General features: G+C 52.7%; 1 protein-coding gene across 1 annotated transcript in view; it reads right to left on the reverse strand.

Annotated features, from left to right (window-relative positions):
* The window catches only part of DCHS1 (dachsous cadherin-related 1), a 34519-nt gene that overhangs the window by 5405 nt on the left and 17139 nt on the right, over positions 1–11975 (reverse strand). The window contains exons 3-14 of the mRNA XM_016920276.3: positions 7383–7571; positions 7054–7285; positions 6677–6913; positions 5296–6321; positions 4881–5074; positions 4576–4672; positions 4318–4475; positions 3264–4128; positions 2937–3176; positions 2717–2842; positions 1886–2095; positions 55–933 (exon numbers count right to left, since the gene is read on the reverse strand). Of these exons, the coding sequence (XP_016775765.3) occupies positions 55–933; positions 1886–2095; positions 2717–2842; positions 2937–3176; positions 3264–4128; positions 4318–4475; positions 4576–4672; positions 4881–5074; positions 5296–6321; positions 6677–6913; positions 7054–7285; positions 7383–7571 (4453 nt within the window). The remainder of the gene's footprint in view (positions 1–54; positions 934–1885; positions 2096–2716; positions 2843–2936; positions 3177–3263; positions 4129–4317; positions 4476–4575; positions 4673–4880; positions 5075–5295; positions 6322–6676; positions 6914–7053; positions 7286–7382; positions 7572–11975) is intronic.

Below are 11975 nucleotides of genomic sequence, written 5' to 3' on the forward strand. Positions count from 1 at the left end.
ACAACCCCAGCCCATTTGGGAGTTTGAATCTGGAAGAAATGGCTGGGGACCCACCTGGGGGCGCATTCTCACGAATCGTAGCCTCACTGCTAGCCCGGGGAAAGCGGGGTCCACGCTCAGCTTCCCCCTGCAGTCCAACAATGATCACACCAGTGGCAGAGCGAGCTGGACGGCCAAGATCAGTGGCCACAATGAAGAGGACACGATCTCGGGGGCCTAGAGCTACAGGAGAGCGGGCCACGCGGATTTCACCAGTGTAAGAGTCCACAGTAGTGCCAGGAGGTGGTGTGCCTGCCAGCCGGTACAGAATGGAAGCATTGGCACCAGCATCACGATCTTCAGCTCTCAGTGTGGCCAGAGCCAGGGTTGGGGTACTGAAGCTGGGGCCTGGGCGGGGCAGACGTAGGCGCAGAGGACTGGTGGGGAAGGTGGGTGCATGGTCATTGACATCGCGCACCGTGATGGTGACAGACACTGTGGTGCTTAGGGGCCCAGCAGCTGCACCATCCACTGCACTCACAGAAAAGGTGTAGCTGGGACACTGTTCTCTGTCCAAGGCTGCAGCTGTGCGCAGTTCTCCAGAGCTGGGCTCCAGCAGGAAGGCTCCTGCTGTACCGGCGCCCAGGTAGTAGGTCACATGGCCATTAGCTCCAGCATCAGGGTCATGAGCCTGTAGCTGCAGCAGCAGGGTCCCTGCAGGCACATCCTCCGGCACCTCCACCGAGTAGGCAGGCACAGGAAAGGCTGGAGCATGGTCATTGGCATCCAGCACGGTCACTGTCAAAAGCAGCGTGGCACTGAGAGCTGGCTGGCCTCCATCCCAGGCCTCTATCCTCAGCTGGAAAGCTGGCTCCACTTCTCTGTCTAGTGGCCGCATGGTGCCAAACTCTCCAGAAGCAAGGTCTAGGACAAAGGCTCCTGATGGGTCCCCATCTGCAGAGAAGGGCATGCACATATAAATATACATGTGTCGTGGGGATGGGGGTGATTTACAGACAACAGGAGAGAGGGAGCATGTGCACAAAAGCAAGTGAACCTATGAGAGAAAGGAAGAAAAACAGAAACGGAAAGTAACAGAAGATACTATAAAGCAGCTGGTATCATTTGTGTGTGGTCTGGGAACCCCGGGAGTCCCCCAGGTCCTTTTCATGTGCATAAGATCAAAATTATTTCATAGCGCTACTAAGCCATTATATGGCCTTTTTATTCTCATCTCACAGATGTACAGTAGAATTTGCAGATGCTCTATGACGTGATGATATAATGTCTTGGTTAATGGAATGTGTGCTTATGTATTCCTGTGTGTTCTAGAATATTCTAGACAGAAAGTTTAGAGCATGAATCTGTGTGTCTTCAGAGATTCAGTTTGTTCTGGCTATCTTCAGTTATACCTGCTTTAATCTCTGAAATTAACTACTGTCCAACAAATTGTTACTTGAAATCTTAGTATTTCCTTGTGCTTACACAGAAATACTGGCAATCTGTATACTTCATTGGCTTGTTTCACAATCATATTTTAACATCATCTCAGTTTTATTGTCTAATACAGTAAATACTGATATAATCCACATTAAAAACTCCTTACGGTTCTCAAAAATTAAGAGTGTTAAGGGTTTTTGAGACCAAAAATTTGAGAACGACTGCTCTACAGGGAGAGACAAATGAGAAAGAAAAGAAATAGGAAGATAGAAACAGAGACACACAGGGAGACAAAGAGCATGGAATGAGATACCCAGCTACACTGGGTATAAGCATGAAAGAAAAGGTGGACGACATCAAGAGGGAAAAGGAGACCCAGACACATGCACTGAGGCTGACAGCAGCCAAGAAGGAGCAAGAACCAGGCAAGTGGGTGCTGAGTTAGTGGGAGTGGGAAGGTTCTCACCTAGGATGCGGTACTGCAACTGCCCATTGGCTCCCACATCTGGATCAGAGGCCCGAAGCATGGTAAGGGTCTGGGGGTCCTGGCCCTCAGGCACCTCGAGAGAGAGATGGGCACTCCCAAAGGTTGGTGCATGGTCATTCTCATCCTCCACAGCCACTCGAACGGTGACATGCGTTAACCGAGGAGGTGAGCCCCTGTCCTGGGCATACACTGTGGGGAAGCAAAATCAATGAGGTCTAGTCTGCCCTCACCACATGGAGAAATCCACACCACACAGTGTTCATATATGTTCACTAGGTGCACACAAACCAGAAAATGTCCATCTCTCCATACCTCTCAGGCACACATGTGTCATGCATACATAAACATACATGTGTCCTACCTCCCATGCTTGGTGCATGCAAGATATATCTTGGACTAGTGGTGGTGTAACAGGAAAGGCACTAAATGAGGTATGAAAAGATCTGGGTTCAAGTCCCAGCCCTGCCACTTCCAAGCTGCATGAGCTTGAGCAAGTCACTTGACCTCTCCAATATTCAGTATCAAAATGCTCCTCTGTTAAATGGCTGCAGTATCTGAGGGAGGCCTGGAGGGCATAGCTGTGACATTATGCATTTTAGAATTTGTACGGTCACAGTTGTGACAGTGTAGAAGTCAGTTGACCTTGCACCCTGCCAAACTCTCGACTCCCCAAAAGGGTCCAAAAACATAGCAGGAGCTTTGTGGTAAGAGGCAAAAACTTCTAAAAGGTAGTACTTTGGGTATTCTATCCAGGTAACACTGGTGTTTACAACACCTCACTCAGGCTCTTGGGGTCCTGTCAACAAGTACCTGTCAGGATGATCTCCTCCTGTTCCTCTCGATCCAGGGCCCGAAGAGTCGTGAGAACACCAGTGTCAGGATCCAGAGAAAAGCTTTCGCTAGAGACGCCTCCATAAGTCACTTGCCCGTTGGCCCCTGAGGAGGGGCAGCATGGAGGGCGATCAGAGGGTAAAAATGCTGTTTCTTGCCCCAGTCCATCCCACTCATAATTCACCCCCCCAGGTCTTACCCACGTCGGGGTCGGTTGCTCGCAGGGTGAGCAGAGATGTGCCAGGAGGGCTGTTCTCACGCAAGAGGACGCTGTACTCCTGCTGCTGGAAAGTAGGCGCCTCGTCGTTGACGTCAGCGACACTGACGGTCAGGACCTGCGTGGCCGAGCGCGGCGGGGAGCCGTGGTCTGAGGCCACCACTGTCAGTACGTGCTCAGCTCGTTGTTCGCGGTCCAACGGCCGCACCACGGACAGCGCTCCTAGGTGAGCGGTAAGGCAGGTTGGTGGGGACCCCAACACTCCACATCAGCACCTTCCTCGCCCTCACCCCCAGACCTAACTCTCACCAGTGCTTGAGTGCAGCCGGAAGTGGCCGTCCCCGCCAGATGCCAGCCGATAGGACACGCGTGCAGCCTCGCCCAGATCCGGGTCCCGGGCTACCACGTGCAGCGCCGCGGGCCCAGGCGGCTGGTCCTCTGGGAGGCGCACGCGTGACGGCGAGGCGAAGACAGGCGCGTTGTCATTCTCATCCGTGACGAAGACGCGCGCTGAAACGCGCGCTGCACGACGGCGGCTGGCGTTGGCGGGCCGGTCGGTGGCTTCCACCAGCAGCAGCAGCGCGGGAGTGGTCTCTCGGTCCAGGCCGCGCGGAGCGCTGAGCGCCCCGGTGCGCGCGTCCAGGCGAAGCGCCGGCACGGGCGGCTCCTGGCGCAGCAGGCGGTAGCGCACGTCGCTATTGGGGCCGGGGCCGTCGGCGTCCGACGCGCGGAAAGTGTACAGCGCTGCGCCGGGCTCCGGGTTCTCTGGCAGCGCCAGCGCCAGCGGGTCGCGCGCAAAGGCGGGCGCATGCTCATTCTCGTCCTGCACTTGCACCTGCACTCGCAGCAGCCGCGCGCCCGCGCCTCCCGGCCCCTCAGCGCGTACCGTGAGCGCGCGCCACGGCGGGCCAGCTTCGAAGTCCAGGGGCCGCGCCAGGTACAAGCGCCCTGAGGCCGCATCCAGCGCGAAGGTGCCCTCGGGATCGGCACCGCCCACCAGTGTGTAGGTGAGTGCACCAACACCCGCGGGCTCTGGCGCTGCCACCGAGCCCAACAGAGAGCCGGGCCGCAGTCCCTCAGCTGCTGTCACCGTCAGCACGACAGGCACTGGTGCCGCTGGGTCCCGCTCTGCGAGATCTGGGGGCGGCTCGGCCAAGCGAGCTGAGGGAAGCACCTGTTGTGGACCGGGGAGGAAGAACAGAATTGTGAGGGCCCGTGTAAAAGGGGATCTGGGCTGGCTTCCCAGGTGGTAGGAAAGTGGTCAGAGTAGCCTGACTGCTAGTGGAGCCAAAGGATTCCCGTGAAGCTGCAGCTACTGAAGGGGACCTACAGCGGTAGCCAAGGGGAAGAAGGGCAGCCATACCTGCACCAGCAGCTGGAGGCTGGCACTTCGAGGAGGGCTGCCTTGGTCATGAGCACTCAGTGTCAGCACATAGTGGGGCCGCTCTGCTCGGATCAGGGGAGCTGCAGTGAGCAGCTCCCCTGAGTGAGGGTGCAGAGAGAAAAGCTCTGAGCCAGGACCTGGGGACAGGCAGAGGAAGATGAGGGCTTGGGGCCCAGAGCTGGGCAGGCCATGAGGGCATGCCATCACCCACCAATTCTCTTCTCTCCACTCCCATACCAGTTAGTGTGTACAAGATGGTCCCATTCTCCCCCTCATCTGGATCCTTCGCCTGCAGAGTCGTCACCAGTGTTCCTGGAGGCACGCGGTCTGGTACCTGTGGGAACACAACTCACCTAGTGAGTCTCTTTCCTGTTCTTCAGACAACTCAGGATAAAGCTTCCCTCACCTGTGGGCAGGCAGAACCTCTTTTTGGCTCTCACACCCAATCCAGGAGGCAGTCTCTTACCTACACCTACAGCTCTATGGGGAGATCCCCACTCCCTCTCACACTTTTCAGGACAAAGTCCTGCCACTTCACATACCTGTATAGGGAGGCCCCCACCAGCAGCTCCTGAAGCCTGCAGGAACGTGGGGCTGTTGTCGTTGAGGTCAAGCACTGCAACATGCACAGTGCCTGTGGTGCTGCGGGGTGGGCTCCCTCCATCCTGCACCTGCACCAGGAGCTGATAGCTGCTCTGCTGCTCACGGTCCAGGGTTTGGAGTGTGGTCACTTCTCCTGGGAGTGCAAGAAGGCGATCATGTACGAGATGTTTAAGGATGCAGAGCCTGAGGCCTGCACCTAAGAAGCTGGGGTTTGGGGAGTGGGGGAGGGAATGCCAGGGCTAAATCCTCATTCTCAGGGGCGAGATGGGAGCTGGGGGTTGGGGATCCTGTCTGAATGTTCACCAGGCTGGGGATAAGGCTATGGGGTGTCAGGATTTGGGTCTCTGTGCTCACCCGTCTGGGGGTGGATGCGGAAGGCCTTGCTGTCTTCAGACAGCTGTTGCAGGCTGTAGGTCAGACGTCCATTGGGTCCTGAGTCTCGGTCAGTGGCAAAGACTCGGCCCACGCTGGTCCCTGGGGGCTGGTTCTCAGCCACGGCCAGGAAGGTGGGATCCTCAGACAAGCGGGGACTGTGTTCATTCTGGTTGAGGATGCTGACCCTCACGGTGGCTGTGCCTGTCTGCTGCCCCAACTCAGCTTTGGACCCAGACACTGCCATTACCTTCAGTATGTACAACTCCTGGGCCTCACGGTCCAGCGCTGCCCGCACCCATAGCCACCCACTCTGTGGCTCCAGGCCAAAGGGGCTACTTGCTCCCTCTGCTGCAAGGTGATAGGTGATAGGGCCGCCATCTGGTGCTTGGGCCTGCACTTGCAGGACCTGAGTTCCAGCAGTGGTGCCTGAGGGCAGGTCCACACGGTAGGTAGGGCTGTTGAATCGGGGAGCCAGCCCACGGGTTCCCACATCCTGTACCACCACCCGTAGTCGAAAGTGGCTGGTGCGTGGTGGGGAGCCCCCATCCCGGGCCTCCAGCTCCAGGTCATGGGCTGGCCCTCCTGAGGGCCCCAGAGGCCTCATAAGCCGTACATGGCCTGTGGTGGGGTCCACGGTGAAGGCTCCACCACCCCCAGCAAGCAGGGTAAAGGTGACTCGACTGTTAACACCTGAGTCGGGGTCAAGAGCCCGCAGTGTATAGATGGGAGTCCCTGGGACAGTGTTTGGTGGTAGCAATACCGTGTCTTCAGGTGCAGGAAAGGCAGGGGAGTTGTCATTCACATCATCCAGCAGCACACGCACCCGAGCTACAGCGAAAGCTGGGGGCACTCCACTGCCTGCTCGCACCTCCAGCTCCAACACTGGTCCCAGTAGCTCCCGGTCCAGAGGGCGAAGTGTTTGCAACAGTCCTGATACCGCATCTAGGGAGAAGAGTCCTCGGGGATCCCCACCTGATAGGGAAAGGGTCACAGGTGCCAAGCGACCTAGGGAGGATGAAAAAGGGATCAGGAAAGAGATGGAGGGTCAATTATTGAGTCAGGACCCAGAGTCTGATCCCGAGAAGGACTAGGCAGTGCCCACACCCATGCCTTTCAAAATATTAGGAGGAGGGGCAGGGGTTGGCAAAGAAGTTGGTTGGCATGCACTGAGGTGACATTCCTATGCCTCACGAAGCAGTGTGCCAGCACTGTGCCTAAGGAGGTGTTGGGCATTGGTACAGGAGTGTTTTATACTGGGGCTATCTGCCCTGTGATACTCTAAGGTATCTTCGGATGGTGCTGGCGGGTTATACTGGGGTATTTGGGTCTGGCACCAAATGGGTATAAAGCTAAATGATACCTGGTGGGTTGTGTGCCTGGACTATGCCCACACTGGTGCCTGGTGCCACATCCTCTGGCACAGAAAAAACATACTGTAGTTGCTCAAATATGGGTGGTGTGGGGGTTCCAGGCACAATGCTGATGTTCACTCGGGCACTGGGTTCTGCCTGTAGGCCACCTCCATCCTGAGCTCCGATCTCCAGCTGCACCACGGAATTGGCCCGTCTGGCCAAGGGCCAGGCTACTGTCAACAGCCCTGAGAGGAAGAATAGAAGCAGAGATATATAAGGAAACATAATAGGGCTAGAAAGGTTATGGAAGAGGTAGGTAGGACATCATTTAGGCAGGTGGGGAGGGGGACCTGGGGGAAGGCCCCGGGAATGGGAGGATCCTCACCTGATTGCTCATCCAAGGTAAAAAGTGGGGGGCTGTTGCCAGCCAGGATATGGTAGGAGAGTCGCCCATGGGATCCCTGGTCAGGGTCATGGGCACGCAACCTCAGCACAGCTGTGCCTGGTGGACTCTGGGCACTTATACTGGCAGCATACTCCCGTGGATAAAACTGAGGACGATTGTCATTCTCGTCTGACAGAAACACCTTCACATATACCATGGACTTGAGGCCTCCCTGGTGGGACATGCAGCCATAGGTCAGGTGGGCCTCGTCTGGCCCTGGTGAGTGCCCTACCCCAACATCCCAACCTGCCCATGGTCTACTGACTTACCCCATCCACAGCTGTCACTGTGAAGTCAAAGCTTGAGGGCCCCTGGTCACGGTCCAGGGTCCGGGTTGTGCACACATCACCGCTGTGGGCATCAATGCGGAATGGGGGAGATCCAGAGGACCCAAGTCCAGCACCCAAGGAATAGGAGAGGAGGCCAAATGGGCCACTATCTGCGTCTGTGGCTGTCACCTAGGGAGAGGCTGGGGTGAGTGGTGTCCCCTCTTCTTTGCCAGAAAAGCCAGAGGTAGGTGGCCATTAGAATGAACAACTGGTGCTAAGTCTCTGGATGGCGGACACACAGAGAGGACTAGTAGGACATGGGCCCAAACCCAACCTCAGCCCATACCTCACCATTTAGTTAGGTTCCTAAGTGCCTCTAGCCATAACATTTTTTGTCAGCTGGTCAATACATAACCTTGTTTGATGTGTGTTTCTGTTTAAAGACATCTTAGGTTTAATATACATTGTTCCATTCATTAACATTGAACTCACAGCCAACAGCACTGTAACTCATGCCTGAATAAAGCTTATCTAACATATGTATTTTCTCCATATGACACATCACAGCCTTCTTGTACTGAGGAACATTAGACCACACTTCAGCACTACACTTGGGGACCATTTAAACAGTGAAATCATCAGCTTTTTGCACTAAAAAAATGAAAAAAAAAAAAGTTGCAGTAAATAGACCTGAAAGGGACATCTGTTTACAAGCATGAGAGCCAAAACGAGAAGGCAGAACATCGTCTTGTTCACCCTGTGCTGGGAATGTGAACATTAGGTAACTCAAATTTTTCATCTCTCTGCCCATGTCCAGGAATGCTAGTATTGATTTTGGAGTTACAAATAAATTTTCGAGATTAAGTGAATTCACAAATAATGAGGACCAACTGTACTTAGAAAGAAGAAAGGGCTGTGACCTCAAATTCCAGGTGGGTCCAGGAAGTTAATACCCTCACCAAGTCTCATAATCACCCCAAGCCAAGAACTCACCGACAGTGGAATTATTGAGACTGATTTATAGGTTTGATCTTTATTGAGTTTGATTATTACAGAGTGGGATCTGATTAATACTGGGATCTGATCACTATAGGGTCTGTTCTATAGATTTATGGGTGTGTGGCTCATGCATCGTTAGCCTAGTACAGTGCAAGGTACATAGTAGGTGCTTTATGTGTATTTTTTCACCGAGTGAATCGACAGTCTGATCATCCTGCTTTGTAACAAAACCTTCTTTCACACTAAGTTTTATACATTGGGTACACATTAGGCCCTCAATAGTGGGTTAGCTGGTGCTGACAACTGTAGCCTGTGACAAAGTGCTCTTTGTGGATATAAGGACCTCAGGGTCAGGATATGCTGCAAGAGGAAGCTGGAGAGTTCCCCTTTCTCAGCCAGAAAATGTGCTTAGAGAGAAAGCTGGCCAAGGACTTCTGATTGTGGCCCAGACCCTTGACAGAAATGATCTGTGCCATTGTTTACCCTCCTGAGAGACACCAAGACCCTGCCATGGCTGAACCCTGGAAACAGCTTCTGCTCCAACTCTCTACTGTGGCTGTGGGCCCGGATATCCCAGGAGACAGACTTCCCCTGCATCAATCCTGGCAGGCAGCAGCACAGCTGCGGCACCATCTCCAGAAGCTGTTAACGACCTTTGCCCTCTGACTCGCTGCAGGAAGAAAGCAATAAACAGTGGTCTGGGGAAGTTGTCAGGAAGTGACCCCAAAAGGCACAGGGGCCACTGACTGGAAATGAGCAAGGCAGAAGTGAATTTCCTGGCCTGTACAACCCCTGCTCAGAGGTTTCACTGCAAATACATTCTCCATTTTCAGCAGATTCTCAGCTCAGCGTCTCAGCCCGACCTTGGTCAGCTCCCTCTCCCATTCTGCCCCAAAGCCATAATAAACTTCATCCCTCTTCTCTTGCCCCCATCCCATCCCTTGCTCTCATCAGATGCACTATTTCAAGGAGAAAAGAAAGACACTTATCTGTGAACTCTCTAAACTTCTTACTAGCCTCGAAACTTACTCCATATGCCTATCCCAACCTCTTTCCCAGGTGTACCTCCTGCTTTGACTTTTTAAAACATAAATTATTTATTTATTTAATTTATTTTTGAGACAGGTTCTCTGTTGCCCAGTCTGGGGTGCAGTGGTGTGATCCTAGCTCACTGCAACTTCGAACTCCTGGGCTCAAGCAATCCTCCTGCCTTAGCCTCTGGAACAACTAGGACTACAGGCGTGCACCACCATGCCTGGCTAGTTTTTTTATTTTTTGCATAGACAGTGTTTCACTATGTTGCCCAGGCTGGTCTCAAACTCCTGGCCTCAACCAGTCCTTCCACCTTGGCCTCCCAAAGTGCTGAGATTACAGGTGTGAACCACTGTGCCTGGCCTTTATTTATTTTTTAAGACAGGCTCTCACTATGTTGTCCAGGCTGGTTTGGAACTCTTGGGCTCAAGTAATCCTCCTGCCTCAGCCTCCCGAGTAGCTTGGATTACAGGGATGCATCACCATGCCCATCTCTCCTGCTATGACTTCTTGATGCTACTTTTCCTGCTTCTCCACCCACTGCTTCCCCCAACACCCACTGCCAGTCTTCCTCCATCTCCCCTTATCTGCCTGTTCTTACACATTGTTCCCTGGAATCTCTCCTTGGCCTCTTCTCACTCCACACATTCTCTCAGGGCCTTGCCTTTTACTTCAGCCATCGTCTATACTTTCACTCTAGACCACTCCTCTGAGATTTCCCAACTTTTACATCCAGATGGCTGCTCAGCACCTCCACTTGGATGTCCCACAGGCACCCTAAATCTGACCAGCCCAAAACTAAACTCATGATCATTCCAAACCTGCTCTAATGACTCTTCCATCCACACAGTTGCTAAAGCCAGAAATCAGTTCTTCCCTTTTCTCACCTGGTATATCAATCAACCAGGGATTAAGTAAGTCCTCATTAACTCTATTTGTCTGTTCCTTTCCATCACCATTATCACCGTTCTGACTTAGGCCTGAGCTGTCCTGAGTTATTGCTCCCCTGCATTATTTTGATTACCTTCTCATAGAGGTCTAACCCTCTGATCTGTACTCTCCACCAGGGTTTCTCAACATTGGCACTACTGACATTTTGGACCAGATAATGCTTTATTATGGGAGCTGCTAAGTGCCTTGCAGGATGGTCAGCAGCATTCTCAGCCTCTACCCACTAGATGCCAATAGTCTCCCACCCGTTGTGACAATCAGAAATTTCTCTAGATATTGCTAATATCCCTTCTGGGGGGCAAAGTCACCCCTGGTTATGAACCACTGCTCTACATTGACTACCATTTGCATAAACAAATCTGATAATATTGCTATAGAAAAAAGCTCAAACCCTCTGACTTGGCTGAGCCTCCCTGCAGTCTCATCTCCCACCCTCCCATCTCCAGTCTTAACTCCAGAGATCCTGAGCCCCTAGTAGGCCCTTGAACAAGCTGGGCCCTCCCACACCTCTGTGCACCTCACCTCTGCTTGGAAGCCTTCCCCCATCTGATACTCTCATAAATTGCTCATTCTTTAAGTCTCAACTCAGGGATCCCTTCCTTCAGGAAAGCACTCATACTGCCTATCTGTACCTCATATATATCCCCAAATGGAAATGTTCTTATTGGAATGAAACTATTTCTTTGCACATGAATCTCCCCTCTATAAACTCCTTAAGATGAGGGGAGTGACGCATTCATGACCGTATTCCGTGTGTCTAATACAGTGACTAGCACATGGTAGACATTCAATACATGTATATTGAATAAATCAAACATTAAGACTTCTTGTGACAGTTGTAAACCCCAAATGGTCATTTTTACCCCGATTCTCTACGGTTACTAATAGTAAAAACTTCAGGAAACCACCTGGAGAGTTGCCCTCTTGCTTCAGGCACTAGTGAGGAGAGAAGTCTGGAAGCCATAGCCCATTGGTCTTGGCCAAGAAGGAGAGTAAACACATGTAAGAGTGGGTGGTGGAGCTGCACAGCAGCAGGCGAGCAAATATGCAGAGTCTGGCCAGAGGACAAGAGGTCAGCCAGGCCCAGAGCTAGCCTGGAAGTCTATGCCCTGAGGAGATGTTCAAGAGTCTGGTGGAGTTTGGAGACATAAGGACACTAAGCACCAGCCTCCTAAGAGGACTCCCTGCCCACTGTCCTCTCTCCTGCTGCCATTCTCCACAGTGCAGCCAAAGCAATCTTTCTTAAAGACATATCAGATTTGCTTAGAGTCCTTCACTTGCTCCCTATGATTTTCAAGATAAAGTTGAATTTGTGACCTGGCTCCTGTCTACTGTCTTTTCTCATCTCCCCCGACTCTTTCTCATTAGTACAGCTGATGCCAGCCTGAACAATACAGTCTCCTGAACACGTCCTGGTATTTGTTCAGCAGCTCTTTCCTTAGGCCTGGAGTCTCCATCTGCACACCTCATATTATCCATTTGGCAAAGTTTCATTAGTTCTTCAAGGCCCCTCCTCTGGGCTTCCACAGCACTCATACGCCACCTGCTGCAGCACTAGTTGCTGATGTGTCTCCCTATCTAGACTGTGACCACCCTGGGAACAGGATTGTC

This window comes from Pan troglodytes, chromosome 9 (genome assembly GCF_028858775.2).
Source record: "Pan troglodytes isolate AG18354 chromosome 9, NHGRI_mPanTro3-v2.0_pri, whole genome shotgun sequence".
NCBI lineage: Eukaryota > Metazoa > Chordata > Mammalia > Primates > Hominidae > Pan > Pan troglodytes.